The sequence below is a fragment of the Aulonocara sp. 'chitande type north' Nkhata Bay genome, linkage group LG23 (assembly GCF_057382095.1).
Source record: "Aulonocara sp. 'chitande type north' Nkhata Bay isolate Kocher_YH1m ecotype deep benthic linkage group LG23, A_spYH_male_GT1.1, whole genome shotgun sequence".
In the NCBI taxonomy this organism is placed as follows: domain Eukaryota; kingdom Metazoa; phylum Chordata; class Actinopteri; order Cichliformes; family Cichlidae; genus Aulonocara; species Aulonocara sp. 'chitande type north' Nkhata Bay.
The window spans coordinates 32747722-32768387 of record NC_141365.1 but is presented as its reverse complement, the minus strand read 5'-3'; the positions used below and the strand labels follow the sequence as shown (position 1 = coordinate 32768387).

Sequence of the window (20666 nt, the reverse complement as noted above, 5' to 3'; positions counted from 1 at the left end):
GGGGTTTTTTTTGTAATTATTATATAATTAAATAACAGTTAACAAAAGTCAAACCAAATAGCAACTACCTTACCAAAAAGAGCTTAAAGGGGTCATTTCCTCTACATTTACTTAATGTTTACTTAAAGCAAAGATTACACAGTACATAACCTGCTGTTCATGTTACGGTCCCTCCATCACAGGTCAGCAAGGAAAACATCAGTTAGGAGTTATTTTGGAGCATAGTAGAGCAAACTGGTTAGCTGTGATGGAGCTCTGCGTTACACAAATCAGAGAACACCAGTGGATTTTGCCCGTCATCACTCAGCGTGCTGCTGTTGTAAAGTTGGAGCAGCTTGCCCTTCAAAATAATATTAAATATTGATCTTTTATTCCATTAAATCCAGTTTGATTTATTTGTGGCAGCAGTTCACAGTTCACGGTCCTTTTACATTTGAAGGTAAATAGCCTGAAATGTTATAAGATTTATTAATAATACTATCCTTATGAACCAGCAATCTCCTGTGACGAGCATCAGAAGCGTTTGTTTTCAAAAGGCCACATTGACTTTTTTGCACTATTGCACTTTCTTGTTTAAATCGAGCAGGATGGACTCATTTCAGTCATTCGCCATGAGATCTACTAACTGTTTTTTGTTTTTGTTTTGTTTGTTTTTTAGTTTTAGGACATCAGGAGCCTGATTAGGAAGCTCCATGTGCCAGTTCTGAACCTCAAGCCATATTTTGCCCTTGTGTGTCCTATGAGCAAAGCACTGGTGATGGTGGGGAGGAAGAATTCCTTTTTTTTTTTTTAAAAAAAGCAGGATAAACCTCCCAGGAGGACCAGGTTCAGGAGAGGGCAGCCATCAGGTGACGTAAAAAACAAGAGAGAGAAAACAGGAGCAGAAAGACAACAAACAGAACGAATCACAGAGAGTAGAAAAAGTTAATGGCATGCAGTAGTGGCATATAAATAAAGAGGCTACTGGACAGCAAATAAAATTTTTCATCTCCTGTTATTATAGGTTTTGTATTATAGGTGGATATTTATGAAAGCAGTGTTGAAATAATGCAGGAGAGCACCTATATGGAAGGACAAAATTCACAGTAAAATTTAAATTAAATTAAATTTTTATTATTTATTATTTATTAAAACTAATAAGAAAGTAAGTGAGATAAAGCCTTGGAAAGAACTACCAAAAACCACTCCTACGTTGACCGGCTGTCAGGGGTTTATATCATGTGATAGAAAGTCGTTTGCTGTGTGTAGTCTTTCTTTAATTTCTGTGGATTTCCACTGTACTGTTCCATCCCCAGAGCCCCGGCTCAGAGAGAGCCCTGAACACATCCAAAGAAACCTCCCCAGTCCTTCTCCATGCAGAGACTCATCCCAATGGGGACTTAGCTGGACTGCTTGAGAATAACACCAACACTGAGCAGAGAGACATCCTAGACTCAGCAGAGCAGCAGCACCACCAACATCCACTGAATTTCCCATCAAGCCGGCAAGCCTCTCTACCAGATGTCCCCAGCAGCTCAGGAATGTTGGGACTCCACAGGCCAGTCTCCGACCCGGGGCTTCCAGGGATGTAGCCCCTACCCCCCACTCCAAACCCTTCGACAATGACTGAAGGTTATTTCTAAAGCTTGACTCAGGGTTTAAGAAAGAGACTAAATATGCAAAGGTTAAAAGAAACTGTAGACTTTCTTCCATTCCTTTTGAGAAAACCCCCTAGCTCCCTCCTCCGTCCCTGCCCTGTGCTCCAATTTAGATGTATAAAATCCATTTATACAGAGGTATTTATACACTATATTACTTCCACGTGTAAAGTCATCATCTACCATGTACATAGTTGAAATAGAACACTGCCAGCAACTCAAGGCACCTAATGTGCTCTTCCGAAAAGATATGCATGATTTTTTTTTTCTCATGTTGTCTTCTGTTGCATGTTCCTCACACACAGTGCAAACCACCATTCATTCAGGGGTGGCCTCAGCACGCTCACAGACTGCACACAGACTGTAGCTTTCCACTCTCATTTTCCACCACTCTTCCCTCCTCACAGGGAACAAAGCTACTTGAAACTCTTTCCAAGGCATTTCTAAACTTAGCACAAAAAGTATGGAAATTTGTGTTTGGTCAATTATTTCTTTGTTGTAATAATCCTTCTTGCTAATAAATGTTATACTGTTGGAACGCTTGTTTATTTCCCTTTAAATAGTGCCACATTTGTAAGGAAAATGCATTTGTGGGTTGAGCAGCAGTGTTGAGCAAGTGGGTTGAAACTATGAAAAACACGCCAAACCAGTTTATCTGTTGTCTTGTTTGGTGTTGTTTATTGAATTAAATGACTGAAGTGCGAAGAAACAAGAAATATTGACAATTTGTTCATTATAAAACAGGGGCCTCGCCTTCCACCTCCTCCTCATCCTAGTCACCAGCTTGGTAGCACAGTGCTGTGCGCTGGTGTCCCATTTTACAACCACCATTTGACCCAAGTCAGCCAAAGTGGTTGTGTTGGTCACAGAATAAGCTGTTTGGCAAGCAACCACATACTTAACTTTGCTGCTCAACCCACAAATGCATTTTCCTTACAAATGTGGCACCATTTAAGGGGAAATAAACAATCACTGATACAATTAGCCAAACACAAACTTCCTTACTTTTTGTGCTAAGTTTATATTTCACTCCACAGCTTTCAAGCTCCAAATAAATTGGTGCAGTCGCATATTGGCAAGGAGAGCTGTCTGTATGTTTAGCGTGCCTAATGTACACCACATTGCCATGACATATGAAAAACCAGTTATTCAGCCCCTATTACAGGATGTAATATTAGAGTGTGTAGAGGCTGCTCTGATGTCCCATAGCACAATGACAACTTTGTCAGTCTTTGAAAGCAATAATGATGTAACGATGAGGAGCCACAGTGGATTTTCTGGTATGTTTCTAGAGTTAAATACATTCTGGAAATAATTATCTATGAGCTGAAGAACATAGCGTTTGTGCTGTGGATGAATTTACTTGTATAGAGCAAACCTGATGTAAAGCTTCACACATTTTAGCTCACTTTAATTATTAGAAACAAACAAAAATTAAGACCACAACATGAAGATGATTAACACCCTGAGGAAGTCAAAAACATGAAGGACATTTATGTCAAGGCTGTTTGGACAAGTTTTTTTTCTGTGATGGTTTACAGTGTGAAGCACAGCTCACTGTCTGCTTGTCCTATTCTATTTTGGTAGTGATCAACGAGACACTGACAAAAGTCAGCATGAATCTTTGATGGCTGTTTGTGACAGAAAGTTTACAAAATGTATTGTTTTTTCCAGTCTTTTCAGGATAATTCACCAACAATAATTCCTGTAGCTTATTAAGCTAGTCCATTTATAAAAAACACACACGCGCACGCACACACACACACACACACACACACACACACACACACAAATCCAACTTTTACCAGTAGCCAAATATATAAACCATGAATATGCATGAAAAAGCTGGACAAAGGATGAGTCAAACACACTTCAGAACATGCGAACATGGTTTTCTCAGAGTAAGTCAAGCTTGACTTGCTGACATGGAGATCAGTAATAATGTGATGGAAATAAAACAAAAGAAAGTGTCCCGGAGCTTAAATTTCTTATTATTTAATTATTATCACACTGTAGAAAACAGTGGGTGGAGATTGTGGTGTGACCAAAATTACTGCAACCTTGGGATCTTATTGCCTCTGAAATAGTTGTTTCGAAGATAGGACCAGGTCTGGGAACACTACTGCAGTTATCTGTGAGGAATTAGTCAAAACTGCTAATCTGTTGCACAGAAAGTAAATAGAAATTCACATTAGCTATGTAGATTCAGAGTCCAGCCAGAACATTATGTTTTTAAAACAGAAATTCCTCCATAAATTGTTTTTGCAATATAGCAGAATAACTGCAAAATGACAGGCTCTGATACAGGAATATAATCAGTATACAACTAGCAGCAACCAGTTGAGTCGAGTGGGCTGTTGCAGAGACTCATCACAGGAGAGTTGCTCATATTGACACGTTGCCTCATTGCAACATGTTTGTAGTCTGACTTTATTCCTAACTTAGCAATTATATGCAAACCTTTGCCAATTTGTGTGAGAGGATCAGTCCACATTTCCTGTTTGGAGATGGGTCGCTGCCCTATTTGAAGCTTGAAGGTGCTTCACGATTCAGTGCAATCACAGGGCAACCAAGGTTGTTGCCCTATTTACACTCTAGCGTGACTGAGCAACACTAAATCTGGTAAATGCTTTTGATGTGGGAGCTATAAATAACAATAATAGTGTGTAGTGGTTATACATAAGGATGGGGCTTATTGGAGGACCTTATTGATGCCTTGGTATTCATCTTTTTTTTTTTAACCCTTGCACCTGCTGCCCTTTGCTTTACACATACAGAGCTCTAGCTTCTGCTGATCTGTTTCTGATTGTAGAACTGAGACCAACAGAACACAGTTCCCACAAGTGAGTGTTTCACACAAGATCCAGAGTTTTTGTATACAAAAGATCAGTGATAGGATCGGCTAAATCCATTCATGGTTTAAGAAGGTAATTTTCCTAATACACATGCCCGGTTCATACAAGAAGAAAAGAATATGTGAGAATATGTGTACACATTTCAGTTTTTGTGCACACATACATGATTTCTTATGAATTATCTGTATCTGGATACATCAGATAAAGTGAACTTTGCGTTTACACCTATTCAAATTCATCTTAACTTGGTATTATTCTTTCAAACGAAGAGCTCCATTTGTCATTTTGTCACAGAAAATAAATGTTTTAGAAATAATTAAAACTCCTAAACTGATTTCCTTGACATAAAAGTCCTTCAAGTGTTTGAGAATGAGACTGCTTGACAGGAACCAGCGTCCCAAATTCTCTTGAAAGCTGGAAGGAACTGCTGGAGGCTAGTTTCATTCAGTTGCATGCTTTACGTCTTCCATTATACTCCTAAAATAACATTGCCTATGTGAACGTTAACAAAGCATGATGATTAAACAATCATCTTAAACAAGGTTTATTTCATGTATTTTATGCTGAGGACAGAGCTCAGCCTCCAAACGGCCTTAGCTTTATTCGCCTGCTCTAGCCTTTACAAACATCAGTCCGACACACCAAAAATCTGCTTATCCACAAATGTAAATGTACCAAACCATTTTAGATTAGACTGCATTATGAGAATTAGTCCTTTTAGTTTTCCAACTACATAAAGTCCAGCACAAGCTCGTGTATTGCATGGAGACTGCACTTGAAACAATTATAAAAAGGTCTGCGTGACACGTATTGATCTGTAATTACAGCACACGACTCATCCGCAGAGACTTGGAAATAACAGTTACATCTATTTTTCTAAAACAAAGTATTAATTTGCCATTATTTTTCTATGTACCTTGTTTGTTTCCAAAAGCCCTGCTCTCGGTTGGAATGCTGTGGACTACTGCTGGGACGATGATGATGATTAATGTCATGCGTAGCCTCTCAATGTAGCAAGCAGAGATGGGCAACACTGAAGGCGATGTGTTGCACAGAGTTTGTCTTGATTTTTTGCACATTGATTTGATGATTTTTTTCCCCCCAGTTTTTACTTGGACCTTTCTCTCTGATCATTTGGTATGTTGAAACAAGCAAGTTCAAACCCAGAACTTCGCTGTTCTCTGAAGAGAGCCTGGCTTGCATTTGATCCTTTGACTCCAAACCACTCAATAATACATGTAGACGTGATCAAAAACTTGGTGAGATATGAGAGAAATGATGAAATCAGATTTATCCTTCCAGAAGAACCAAGTGGTGAGATAATACACAATTAACATGGGTGAGATTAAAGATCTTTACAGGACGATACAAATGTTTCCTGCTTTTTTTGGATAAGCTTTCTTTCTCAAGCACATGTGTAGAACAAAACTTGACATGTCCAACACCTGAAGAGGCATCTAATGAACTTTCTTGGGATTTGCAGACTTTTGCACAGAGATTAGAAAACTTGCTGTACTTGATATGTCACTTTTTAAATCTAGTGCTGTTCACAATTGTTTTTATGCATTTTTTTTAAATGTTTGCCACTGTATTTTATACAATGCAACACTTAACAGCTAATTTGAATGTTTCTGTTAACTATATTTAAAGAAATAAAGTGTATTGTGTAAATAGACTTGGGGGGCGGGGATTCGCAGTTGTATAAATAAATAAACAGAATGCTTGCTGATTAAAAGTCGTTATTCTGATTTTCCAAAAATGCTGTCAATGGACGAAGGGGAAAAGCTGAAACATTCCCAGCTGGAAAATCTCAAACACATGAACATTTTTGAACAGACTGCAGATCTCACTCTACTTTTCCAACACACAGTCATCACTGACTGCTTGGTAAATTTAATTTATATGCATCTGGTTTTGTAAATTGTATAAAACAGAGGTATACATCAGATTGGGGAAATGAGAAAACAGCAGCTGACAAAATCCATTACTGTCAAACATTTAATATAAAAAGCAAATGAACATGTTCTTTGTAACAACAATCAATCGTGACTCGTGATGCACTTCCTGTAAGTCCAACAAAAGGTGTTTGGAGCGTACATTCAGAAAGTCTAATGGCACATCAGAGCATCTTTTTAACAGCGATACGTTGTTAGCATATCTTACAATTTCTGTTAAAACAGGTGTTTGGTTATTGAATAAAATCTCTTGGAAATCATCCTAAATAAAAAATTTATTTTTGAAGTCCAAATCCAAAAAGGTGTTTATGATGAAGCCCTTTAAAGCCACTACATGCAGATTTTATGAGATTACATTTTTTTTAATAAACTTAAAAGATTATAATATTTGTGCCCTTATTTTGAAAGACAAACATTTCTATTACAGGCTTTAAAATATTGCCCTTCAATGCTGATTTATAATATGTGTGTACATCTTCAGCACATCCCTGTGTAAAATACACAATTAATGCATTATAGTAAGCATTACAAGCAGTGGGTGAATTTTCTGTTGCTGCACAGTCTTAGTATACTGGCCTTCCCTTGCATTCCCGTGAGACAATAATCCAGAATTAGGTTCTGATTGGCACACAAACAGCTTGCCCTCGTGGATTGGGACAGACGACAGCACTTAGATGGCCATTGTGCACAGGATAAACTGTCAACAAGAGGGGGAAGAGTGGTAAATGTGGTCATCCACAACAACTCAACAGGAAATGCTTTTTAAAGCTACAGCAAGATGCTAGCAAACCCCCAACTGCTGCAGGATCCCACAGCTTGCAAACACGTCCTGGGCCCTCTGCACAGCGTGCTTTTGTTTGTCATGCTGAGAACATTTCACACCGTGGGTGTACAGGTGTGCAAGGACAAAACCTCTATGATAGTTTCTCGGAGCCCTGTCAGTGCAACGGAAAAGCTCCAGAGCGATAAAGGGTATAGGTGAGGAGGGGACTATCACTGTAGTTCTTAAGTTTTCTACACATTGCTTGAAAGAAGTGCATATGAAAAAGCAAGTCAGATATAGTGAGATCAGGTTTAAGTTAGGGCTGCTCAATTAATCGATTTTTAATCACGATTACGATCTGGGCTTTCAACGATCATTAAAAATGACTGAGCCGATTATTAGCCCCTCCCTCGTGCTTTACTCTCGCGCTGCTCCGTGTGGCAAATCAAGCGCACCTCTCTGCATTTCCAACACCTGTCACAACAATTAAGAAGACCCAAGGGAAGCTCGGAAAGCTAAGCAGAAGTTATTTGGGGAGGAGAGTGACTGCCGTTGGTTGAAAAGAGAGGTAAAAAAAAAAACTTCAGTGGTGTGGAAACATTATGGGTTCTACTTGACGTGGATCAAGTAGACATAGTGTGTAAACTTTGCTACAGTGTCGTAGCTGCGCCACAGAGCAACACTGCAAAGTTCACTAAACGTAGATGTTTACATTTTTCATTTATTTTTTTATATTGCAAACATTTGCACTGTTATCAGTATTTGCACACTATTTTATATTATTTTTTAAAGTCATTGTTCAATACGTTGTTATTGTTAACCCTTTAAATCCCTGTAGAACCTGAAACGTGTAAGCTAGCGCAATAATTTGTTTTGCATATGAAACCGGAGGAGTTGTACTTACATCTTATGCCATCAGCTTGTCCTAAGTCATGGTTTCCTTCCACATAAAGCTTTGCAAAAATTGCATAAAAAGCGCTTGCAGGAACAAAAACATAATATTCCAGAAACACGCTTTGCCAATCCGATCAGCTGTTCGTAACACTTCCCACAATGAAAAAGATGTCAACGCGAACTATCGCATGTCCGCCATTTCCTGTCCGAAACCGGAAGGGAAAAAACGTCATTTTCCATGAAAATGACGTTTTTTTACTTGTAGGCCTTAAAAGCCTATACTGGTGTTTTTATAAGTCATGTTTGACTTTTCTGAAGTTTCTGGGATGCTTAGAACTCGAATTGCACAGCTGGAAATAGTTTATTTTGATGCACATGCTGTTTTCTTTGCAAATTTGCATCATAGGATTGTTTTTTGTTTTTCCTGCAGTATATAAAAATTGCTGTATCTCCAAAATAAAACTATGAAGACACTCAAAATAAATTTACTGTGGTGGGAAACTATTTTTTGCAACTTTTTTGTATTTAAAGTTTTGAGGGATAAAACTCTTAAATTTCCCCAAGTAGAAATATATGTAATGACAAAAACGATTTTCAATTTTTTTGTAGTTTATTGCACTTTTTTTGTAATTAATGTAATTACTATGGACTTAATGCATACATATTATTAAAATATGGGCTATAACAGTTGTATTGATGTATAGCAACTTGAAATGCTCCCAAAAATGGCACTACAACATGTAAAAATAAATAAATAAATAAATAAATAAAATAAAAAAATAAAAAAAATAATATAAGCTCTGGCGGACTTGGTTCTATGGTAGGTCTTAAAGGGTTAAATTAATATCGTCAAATAATCGAGATCTCAATTTCAGTGAAAATAATCGTGATTATCATTTTTGCCATAATCGAGCAGCCCTAGTTTAAATCGATCTTTAACCTTGTAACTTTCTACTGTTAAGTTTACGTTGTGCTGATGTAAGAATAGTGCACCAAACTCACAACCGATGAAAAATGTCTATAATGCTGGCCAAATCCTGCCTATTCATGTCTGCAAAGGGCTTAACTTGGACTGTGATATGGCCATGACTGGGGATTAGGACAGGAAAATAAATAAATAAAATAAAATAGAGTAAGACTGGAGAAATCTTTTTTTTCCTGCATGGGTAACACAGGTGTTTGGAACACCACAAACACAGCAACCAGGTGATCTGAGCAGATTCGGGCAGAGCTAAATTGGAACACCGGACATAAAAAATACTTACATCATCATATTGGAAGGTGACAGATCCCTGCTGCATGACATCTCTCTGCCTGAAGTTGTCTGTAACAGGCAGAGTAAGATCAGGGTCATGATTTCAATAAAACTAATTTCTTGCTGCTTCGTGACTCAGACGTAAGGATGGAGCAAAGTAGAACATTGCAGCACACTACAGCGAACAGCAGGGGAATACAGGTGAAATGAAAGCCATGTCTGCGTTTGCAATGGCTGATCACTGAACATGTCAGACCTTGTCTGTCTTCTCATACCTGTGAGAGCTCGGAGTTTCACACAGCAGGCCACATAGTCATCGAAGAAGACCCTGCCCCCTTTGTTGTATCGCTTGAGAATAGCATTCAGGGCCTGTGGACTGATGCGGTAGCCTTAAAAAAAAAAAAAAAAGGGGGGGGGGGGGGGGGCCACAATATCAGGCTCATCATTCCTGTCAATCTGCTGGTCAAAAGTTGTGTCACTGTGAAATAATTTACTAGATTTGAAATCAAAAGAACACTCCTATGAGCAAAATAAAGTTCAATATTTTATTCTTTCATCATAGTGGAAGCAAGTGCTTCACTGCTGTCTTTTGCAAGAAAGCTGCAAAGCACTTCATAGACAGATAGATAGGTATAGATAAATAGATTTTTTTTACAATAATTGAAAGATTTAATAATGATGAAAACCATTATCACCAGCATTTCGTAGTACTGTGACTCAAGATTAAGGCCTGCTGTTATGGAATCGTCTGTTTATAGCATTATTCTGTGGCTTTATAAGTCATACTGAATGTACTTTATTCTATACAGTTTAAAAGCTTTATCCACTTTACATTCATAAATATGGCCAATTTAGAAACGCAAATTAACCTTACATGCCTGTCTTTGCACTGCCCAAGGAAGTCGGAGTACCCAGATAAACCTACACTGGCACAGGGAGAACATGCAGACTCCAAGCAGAGAAGCCTGAAGGCTGGAGCCCAGAACCTTCTCACTGTGAGGGCCAAGTGGTAACTCCAGTAAAAACCAGTCACATATTATTAGGTCTAATTAAGTGTCACTAAATTAAAGATGATATTAGCCATTAAGTATCTGATGCTGAAATGTTAGGACTCTCACCCATGGCGTTGATAGCCTGAGTCATCTCGTGAGGTTCTACAGTTCCACTTCGATCCCGGTCAAACATCATGAAGTTCTGCTTCCAGCCGTTGAGAGCTGAAAACAGCTCCTTAAACTCATTGAAACCCATCTTGCCTGTCAAGTCTCTCTGGTGACAGGTTGGTTAAGATTTAAGCGCAGATATGAGGACAGTAATTGCTATAACAAAGCAAAGGTTGAGTCACGCCTGCTATAAACCTGAGGAATTTCACCTGAAAAGTTTGATTAGGATATGACGAGCAGCATATTGCAGCTACTTAGACCAAAGATACTGTACAAAAAAGGATACATCTAGCATTGCAATCATGATCCTGCATGTGTCCAGGCTGAAGGCTGTAAAGATAATACACATGTTAGAAATTACTTGAGGCAACATTTTTATTTTCATTTTAAAGATAACACAAAAGTACTGCCTGGTGGTTGAAAGCAACTTTCAGAGCTAATACCATACTCAAAGCATCCCAAGATAAGGTCTGGATTTAGGAAGCTCCTAAAGGAAGTTCCATGTGACTCCAAATCGTATGACTCCTACAAGGTTTCTCAATAAAGCTCTAAACTAGTATTTGCTCTTGTGAAAAAGCTGGTGGTGATAGGGCTGCTCGATTATGGCAAAAATGATAATCACGATTATTTTCACTGAAATTGAGATCTCGATTATTTGACGATATTTATTTAACCCTTTAAGACCTACTATAGAACCAAGTCCGCCAGAGCTTATATTATTTTTTTACATGTTGTAGTGCCATTTGTGGGAGCATTTCAAGTTGCTATACTGTTATAGCCCATATTTTAATAATATGTATGCATTAAGTCCATAGTAATTACATTAATTGCAAAAAAGTGCAATAAACTACAAAAAAATTGAAAATCGTTTTTGTTTTGTTTTTTTTACATATATTTCTACTTGGAGAAATGTAAGAGGTTTATCCCTCAAAACTTTAAATACAAAAAAGTTGCAAAAAATAGTTTACAACAACAGGAAATTTAGTTTAAGTGTCTTCATAGTTTTATTTTGGAGATACAGCAATTTTTATATACTGCAGGAAAAACAAAAAAAAAACAATCCTATGATGCAAATTTGCAAAGAAAACAGCATGTGCATCAAAATAAACTATTTCCAGCAGTGCAATTCGAGTTCTAAGCATCCCAGAAACTATTCAGAAAAGTCAAACATGACTTATAAAAACACCAGTATAGGCTTTTAAGGCCTACAAGTAAAAAAACGACATTTTCCGTGAAAATGACGTCACTTCCGGTTTCGGACAGGAAATGGCGGACATGCGATAGTTCGCGTTGACATCTTTTTCATTGTGGGAAGTGTTACGAACAGCTGATCGGATTGGCAAAGCGTGTTTCTGGAATATTATGTTTTTGTTCCTGCAAGCGCTTTTTATGCAATTTTTGCAAAGCTATATGTGGAAGGAAACCGTGACTTAGGACAAGCTGATGGCATAAGATTTAAGTTTCATATGCAAAAAAATTATTGCGCTAGCTTACGCGGTTCAGGTTCTACAGGGATTTAAAAATAGTTACACAAAACAGAGCGTGCTGCTCTGACCGGCTTTAAAGGGTTAACAATAACAACGTATTGAATAATGACTTTAAAAAATAATATAAAATAGTGTGCAAATACTGATAACAGTGCAAATGTTTGCAATATAAGAAATAAATGAAAAATGTAAACATCTATGTTTAGTGAACTTTGCAGTGTTGCTCTGTGGTGCAGCTACGACGCTGTAGCAACGTTTACACACTATGTCTACTTGATCCACGTCTGACTCCGCGAACCCATAATGTTTCCACACCACTGAAGTTTTTGGGTTTTTTTTACTTCTCTTTTCAACCAACGGCAGTCACTCTCCTCTCCAAATAACTTCTGCTTAGCTTTCCGAGCTTTCCGAGCTTCCCTCGGGTCCTCTTAATTGTTGTGACGCCTGTTCGAAATGCAGAGAGGTGCGCTCGATTTGCCACACGGAGCAGCGCCAGAGTAAAGCACAAGGGAGGGGCTAATAATCGGCTCAGTCATTTTTAATGATCATTAAAAGCCCAGATCGTAATCGTGATTAAAATTCGATTAATTGAGCAGCCCTAGGTGGTGATATAGATTACTTGTTAGCTCACAACAAAAACTGCTGCAGATAATTTACTTACTGAATCACTATTTTAAACCTGTTAACCAATCACTACAGATACAGTAGCTGTGTCCAAAATCACTCATCTGTCATTCACTACCTTCTTTATAATAGACAGTCAACCATCCAGTGAGCAATAGACCAGTGGCTATGAAGATCAAATGCAACACGCCATACTCCAAAAATGGTAGAACTGTACAGCTTCAGCATCTTCTAAGTCAAATATTAGAGCCAACAGAAGGTTTTCATAAATGTGACTTTTCTGTAAAAATTTATTTTTTATGACCAAACTTTCACATGCGCAATTACATTCTTGCAACGTGTGTTAACCTCATCCTTCCTCTTAACTCTGGGGTGTTTCAATAATTGTTTGAACCTTTCACTTCTCTCTTCGAGCTCAGCACTGTGTGGAACTACATGTATAAACATGTGAGAGCTGCCCTAAGGGGGCGGGCCAGAGGACGGCTTTAGAAAGTTATTACTGTTGGTTAATTCAGCAGGTTTCATGATGTGAAGTAATCTCACGGAAAGTCGCCTACGTGTTTTTGTCCTTTTTGCTCATACTTACTGCTCACATGTGTCTGAATGTTTGCTTTTGTTGATTAATTTTATATGTCATCAACCTGCCAGGAAAGACCTGGCATATTAATTGCTAATTAATCTGTCCCTTTTAAATACACATAAACATAGGTGCGTATTAATGATATGCAGTGAACAGTCCACAAACAAGACTTCACAAAAAAAGTGTACATTTATAAAATCCAAGCTGTGACAGTGAAAATTCCTCAGTTTCTCAGTAAAAATTGCTCTCAGTAACAAATATTTAAAGGGCCCACTTAGCTGGAACTTTTAGCTCGATATTGGAGATATCAACTGCCCTTCAAAATTAAAACAGAAATTGTGTAAAAGCATAATTCAAGCATCGACCTCTTTAGTTAAAGAGAAAGCAGTAAACTTACGACTGTAGCTGCCAGTAAAACCAGCTTGAGTCAGACATCTCTGGAGTTCCTCTGCATCAATCTCGCCGTCCTGTACAGAGCAGGAAGTCACATATTTTTTCACTTAAAATTGTAAGAAGTGGTGCGGATGGTTCTGCATTAGGAATTGGATGGTTTCCTAATGTGACAAAGCCAAGGCCTATTAATTACAACTGGTAATTTCTCTTTCCCACCAGATTTATTTTAAAAAATAATTTATTTCACCGTTTAAAAAAAAAAAAAAATTGGCAGTCCTCATTGGATTAACCAATACCTAAAAGAATAGGAAAGTGCATGAAACTCAGTGAAGACCTAAGAAGAATTGTTGATTTACAAAAGTTGGAAAGGTCTCAGCTTTATCTTGGACCTTTCCATTTCTAAACAGATGCAGATTCCAATATAAGTGATCCTGATCCTTCACAAAACAAAGACTGCACTATTAGGCCACAATGACAAGAAATGTAAAGGTGAGACTTCAAACCTAACACTATCAACTGTCAAGCATGATGGTTGTACCATGATGCTCATTCTTTATGCTGTATACAGTGAGGAACATAAGTATTTGAACACTCTGCAATTTTGCAAGTTCTCCCTCTTAGAAATCATGGAGGGGTCTGAAATTCACATTGTAGGTGCATTCCCCGGTGTGAGAGACAGCATTTAAAAAAAAAAAAAAATCAGGAAATCACATTGTATGATTTTTAAAGAATTTATTTGTATTGCACTGGTGCACATAAGTATTTGAACACCTGAGAAAATCAGTGTTAATATTTGGTACAGAAGCCTTTATTTGCAATTACAGAGGTCAAACGTTTCCTGTAGTTCTTGACCAGGTTTGCACACACTGCAACAGGGATTTGGCCCACTCATCCACACAGACCTCCTCTAGATCTGTCAGAGCTACCTCCAAATTCTTCAACATCACCTCAAATCAACAGCTAAACAGTTGAAACTTGGACACAATTAGGTGTTTAAACAGGACAATCACCCCAAACACACAACAAAGTTGGCTCTGTAAGAGATAAAGCTGCCTAACATTGAGCTTCTGGAATGGCCTTCCCAAACACCCAAACTCAACACTATTGAAAAAACTATACATAAGACCCGAGCCTGTGCCAGGAAACCAACGAGTTTAAATGAATGCTACCAATAGTTTGATTATTTTGTGCATTTACTTCTATTTTGCATCCATAACGGATGGAAGGTTTATAGACCAGTACAAACTCTACTGGCACTCACTCTTTAAGCCTTGCAGCATACATTAGCTTATAACAAACACTGACTGGGATACCAGAGAAAGACAGGGTGATACTAACAGATTTTGACTAGAATTGCTTGAAGGAGTGAATGAGGTGACATGTAAGAGTTGACTCTCCGAATTATTAACTATCTGTGACTTATTTCTTCAACCACTTATGCAGGGTGGCATGGTGATGTAGAGGTTTGCTCTGTCACTGCATAGCAAGACAGTTCAAACCATAACTGGGGTCTTTCTGTATAGTTTTCATGTTCTCTCTCTGCCTGTTTGGACACTTATTTAAACTTTAATAATTATCAAAACTTTACATTTGACCTCTGATATGCCTTAGCACCAAAAAGGTTGAAAATGGTATGTAGGCAGGTTAAGAGACTAATATTAGTCCTACATGATTCATTCTTGCAGAGGATCTTGTCTGTGTAGCAGAAAGTAAAGAAAGGAAGAAGATGTGACAGACGGTAGTGTAAGTGAAGATGAAAAAAAAAAGTTCAATTAAAATAATCCACCGTTAACCTTGATACTTTAAATAAAACTCGTTTAACCATGAGATTTTGGTAGACTACAGTATGCGACAAATATGAAAAATATAATGACCACAGATCAACAGATATTAGAGAATGTTCGACCTGTCGGCCTCAGGCAGCTGTGTCAAGTCTCTGAAGATGAGAACCAGTAGGTTTAAAAACAGTTTCATCCCACAGGAAATAATACCCCGGAATAAAAACCACTAAACAAAAATAGTTTGAGTGCAATAACTGCAAACATCATTGTGCAAGTGCATGTACACTGCTGTTTTGTAATGTTTCTAATGCAGTTTTTTCTTGAAAACTAAACAACTTTCTGCTCTCGTCTCAGCAAGCCACAACCTCTCAGCTGAGTGCACACACTATCAAGTAAAACTTTGTGCTCACACCGTTTCGAACTGGAGGCCAGCAGCCAAGATTTTGTGCATTATCTATGCATTGATGACAGAGGGAACTCAAGTTAAGTCAGAGCTCCTTTACTGCTTCATCTGAGCTCCTGACACTTATGACATATTGAACATCTGCAGACAGAGCCTGTCTCGTTTTTGATCTGAAATATGAAAATGAAATCAAAGCTGCTGGGAAAATGTGACTTTCTTAAAGACTATGACTGACATGTTTCTGCATGCATCCAAACTCACCTGGCCTGCTATGGCTGTAAAGTATCCCCACATTGGGTCATTTGCAGGTGGGGGTTGGGCACCAAATGTTCCTGGATAGCTTCCATACTGTCCATATCCTCCTTGAGGTGGCCCACCTCCCATCGGACCCCCCATGTTCCCAGGCATGGGACCTCTCATGGGCCCTCCTGGCATTCCTTGCGGTGGCATGCCTGGCATTTGGCCCCCATACTGAGACAGAAAATAGAGAGAAGATTAGTACTGGTATGTAAAACACTGATCAGAGTGCTGATTTGTTTCATACCACAAAACAATTATAACCTGTTGCCCTGTGTGCCCTACACAAAGTGCTGTCAATACGCTACATTTTCAAATACTCTGCAGTGCTTGTTTAAATACAGTGTACAGACATAAAGAAAGTCTTTAGCACCGATAATCGTACTTGCTGTAATTTCATAGGTTACTCTATGCCAAAACCTTTTTCATATACACAGCTGAGAGACTGAAGGCGAGCACTGAGAGATTTTTCATCCCGGAAGACATTTTTTCGGGGTATAAAAGTTCATTTACAATCAACAGAGGACGCCAATATAGCTCCTGAGTTACAGTAGGTAAAAAGTTACCACATTAATAATTACTACAGGAGTACAGGAACAAATGCAGCACCTCTACAGTCACAACTTAACGTAAAATATGCAAGAGCCTCCAGCAACAGCTAACCCTCCTGCTAGCTACTGTAGCTCGTTTAACAGTGTTTAGTACAGTTTACTCACTCCGCCGTATCCTGGATAAGCCATTTGGTGAAAAGGAAAGACCTCTGACAAGTTTAATACTTATAAAATGTCAGTGTGATTTGATACGAGCTACACTGTAACAACGCTGTAACTTCCGAAGTCAGAAGAGCAGTGCATCACATCCGAGCTGCCGAGAGTTGTCGGAAGTGCCTTGACAGACATTGCAACTAGCCAATGACAGAAGAGCACAGGGCATTTTTAAAAGGACCGCCAAAATGCTCTTAGCTTTGCTCTCCTGCAATGTTGTCATTCACCACTAGGTTGTGCTGTGGAAACCTTGGTTCTGCTCGTGTAATAAAGAAGCGCTATATACTATTTATTTTTCATAATTTCAGGAATTTAAAGGTCTTTAAATAAAAACGAAACAAATAAAATTACAAGTAAGAAAAATGCACATTAAGATACGTTTAAATTAAGTTTAAAAATGTATATATTTATTTATTTATTCTTAATTGTCTGCAGATCCAGCATAAATAACCTGCCAAATCATTTATGTATAGCTACCTACTGTCGCGATCCCTTTTTGAGTAAGGGAGGAGTCAAAAGTAGCTTTACCTAAAACACTATCATAAGAATATGTGTATCTAATCAAGACAGGAAGCTGAAAATATCAACAAATAGAAGATGAGATTTCACATCTGTAAAAGTGAGCAGCCTTCACGGCATTTCATTCTTCAGTAAAACTTCAGTAAAAGAAATTCAAATGAAAAGCAAAATATCTGAGGCTGCTAGAGAACTGTGAGAGCAAAGGACAGTGCAAAAGACATTACTTCCTGTACGTTATGTCCATGGCTTAGTGTGGAGTGGTATCTTAACAGAACCAACATCTGGGGTGGGAGGTCCCACTTTATCATAACAGGGAAATACCAACACTCAGAGCCAAACACCGAAATCAGTGAGCATCTGAGAGTGCTGTAGGTCATCGAGGACACACACTGGCTGCTATGAAGGTAATTATGCTGTGAAAAAATCTAGGTGCACGGATTTGAAAGAATAATGTCTCTCTGTCTACACACACACACACACACACACACACACACACACACACACACACACACACACACCTAGCATAAAAAGAGAATTTCTGTTTGGTCACTTATTTCTTTGTTGTAACAATGTTTCTTAGCAATAAATTTATTACTGTTGGAATTCCTGCCATACTTGTGAGGAAAATGCATTTGTGGGTTGTGCCCATACAGTCATTGGTTGTGCCCATGAAAAACTAGCCAATCCTCTCTGCAGTGTTTCCAGATTCTAACAATTAGGTGTCTGACTGTCAGAATCTGTAATCATGGAACCTTCTACAGTGATCCGGTTCTGTCTGCTCTAAGAATGCCACATCAGCTCAACAGCTCCAGACTATTTATCTCAATTTATCTTTAAAAAAAAATACTGCTCCTCGCTGTCTTCAATCACAAGCTCAGAACCAAATGATAACTTTTTTGTTAAGTCTTTCTGTGGAAACTCTTATTGATAATGTTTTTTATTCTTATTTTTTGTTTCCTTTCATTATATTTTATTGGGTCTTAACTTGGTTTTATGCTATTATTAACTGTATTTTACTTTTCAGTTATGTTTTAGTGTGATTCTCCAAATATAGTTCAAATAAAGAAACATGGCAGTGGATAAAACCGTAATACTGGTGCTTCAAACTGCACAATCTATCCGTCATTTCATAATGTTATGTTGTGTTCAGTTATTCACGTGAATATAGTTGCTCAAGATTTTTTGAACTATTTTACCAAAGTGACATTCTACAACAATTCGCTGTAAAATTACATCACTTCCTTTGGTGCAATTGAACATGACAATATTGTGCCATTGGAGAGGCCTTTCTGACTGACGTTTCTCCAGTTTTGCTTTTTGCTAGTGTCATTGTCACTATTGCCCATTTAGGTTCAGAGGTAGTCCAGTATTTCCAGTACAGCACATCAATAAATGCTGGTACTAGAAGGTTTGCTGCATCTCGCTGCACAGTCTTAAGAGTGTAAATAGGCTAAGGCAGGCATCAACTCAACACCCGGACCAGTATTTTGTCCTTTGTGTGAGGAAGAACAAGAGCAGCACTAGCAGAGCCCTACAAAATTACCTCCACTAGGCTACTTGTGCATGTTTCTGACTAAACTGTCAGAATGATACTCCATGAGGTTGGCATGAGGTCTTTCTGTCCTTTAGAGAGAGCTTATTGATGCTCTAAACCAGGGGTGTCCAACCCCAGGCCTCTAGTGCCTGCAGGTTTTAGATATCAACCTGGGTCAACATACCTGAATCAAATGATTAGTTCATTATCAGGCCTCTGGAGAACTTCAAGACATGTCAACGGCTCCCTACACAACACTACTAACTCACATGCAATGTTCCCTCTAAGCTGCGCATGTGCGCAATTGCTGGCACGGTCTCTGCGCACAAAAAATCTGCGTTGTGCACAAAAAAAATCCAACCTGAATTTAAATTAAAATTAATATGTTAACAATTCTGTTTTGCAGTGTTAGTCAGTAAATGACTGGCTGCTCCCGTAAGGGATTAGAACGATGCCACCTATGGGATGCCATAGTCCAGCCAATAATGCGATTCACATTCGTATATACAGTATGCAGCTAAACAACGTCGTTGACAGGCTATGGCAGCGTCCTTATGTGCCGACAACGGTGTTTTAGCTAGCAAAGCGGCGTGGATGATATGGAGTGAAGCCACGTTAATAATAACGTGTACAACCATTGGAGATGTGAGCAGGACAGACGGAACAATTGACGGAAAACGTGTGGACTTTATACCAGTTTTAAATGTTGTGTTGATAGTAGAGATGGCACGATACCACTTTTTTATGTCCGATACCGATACCGATATCATAAATTTGGATATCTGCCGATACCGATATGAATCCGATATAGTGTGTTTTAATCAATAAAACTGTTTTTTTAAAAATATCTTGCTGCATTTTGTATAAGTTCATACTCAAGTTTAAAACAACAACTACACTAAAGCTATTCTGTTATACCTATATGCAAAAAAAAAATATTTATAGTTCAGCAATACTGATCAATCTAATAAACTTAAACCTACACCATCCTCCCTATTCTGGTATTTTAAAGAGTACTTAGCGTAAATATTAAGCAACCTAACTAATAGGGTTCCAACTCCCAGCAACAACAAAAATAAATAAATAAAAAATAGGGAACCACCCCTCACGCTCCACCTCATGATGCTTAATCAACGTAATCAACCTTAATTTGATGCAGTGTGAAAAAAAAATGCACAGAAATCAATTATTTTTCAAGAAATATTAAATAGATTCAACATCTTTCTTCAACAAAATTGCAGACTGTACAGATGGTACCTTCCCAAAGGAAAAAGTACTATAGCTTACTAGGGTATATATATTAGACTTAATATTCACTATATACAGTAATTGACTTCTATTCATTTTACATCAAATTAAAACTTTCGGTGTAAGATTCGGATAATTATTTATTAAAAGCTAGACATTTTAAATGAGAATAAGAAAGAAAAGTATGTCTTTGTGCCCCCTTTTCCCTGTTAATGCCCTATCGGCCCCCCTGGCTAAACTTTGCTAGATCCGCCCCTGCACAGTTACCAGCCGTCAGCTACGTAGAAAAAGATCCTCGAGTAGAAAGTAATAATAAATAAATTCTAACAACAGCTGATCAAGCTTAAACGTGCTGCTGTTGTTTAGCTGCTGGTTTCCTCTTTCTGGTGCAAAGTGGGCCAAAAACAAACCAGAGAGATGGACTCGCGACAGAAAAGCCGATCAGCTGATCATTAAGCAGTTTCATGATTGAAGTAGCAGCAAGAAGAGGCAGTCGCTCCATATATCGCTTGTTAAG

At 38.2% G+C, this 20666-nt stretch overlaps 2 protein-coding genes across 7 annotated transcripts in view; one reads left to right on the top strand and one right to left on the bottom strand.

The window, feature by feature from the left end:
• LOC147302243 (voltage-gated inwardly rectifying potassium channel KCNH7-like) overlaps window positions 1-6762 on the top strand; it is a 77699-nt gene extending 70937 nt beyond the window's left edge. For 5 of the 6 annotated variants that reach the window (XM_086283499.1, XM_086283497.1, XM_086283498.1 and 2 more), the window contains one exon: window positions 1296-6762. In XM_086283499.1, coding sequence (XP_086139625.1) covers window positions 1296-1571 — 276 coding nt within the window. In that variant the 3' untranslated portion in view covers window positions 1572-6762. Of the gene's footprint in view, window positions 1-658 lie in introns of all 6 variants that reach the window. The other variant, XM_086283500.1, reaches the window with a different exon arrangement.
• On the bottom strand, window positions 6477-16971 carry LOC147302242 (grancalcin-like). The gene is made up of 8 exons (XM_086283502.1): window positions 16801-16971; window positions 16049-16258; window positions 13608-13677; window positions 10806-10849; window positions 10478-10625; window positions 9635-9748; window positions 9370-9428; window positions 6477-7144 (listed from the first exon to the last, which is right to left on the bottom strand). The coding sequence occupies exons 1-8, from the start codon at window positions 16822-16824 to the stop codon at window positions 7118-7120; spliced, it is 696 nt and encodes a 231-aa protein (XP_086139628.1). The 5' UTR covers window positions 16825-16971; the 3' UTR covers window positions 6477-7117.
• Window positions 16972-20666: the final 3695 nt, after the last annotated feature.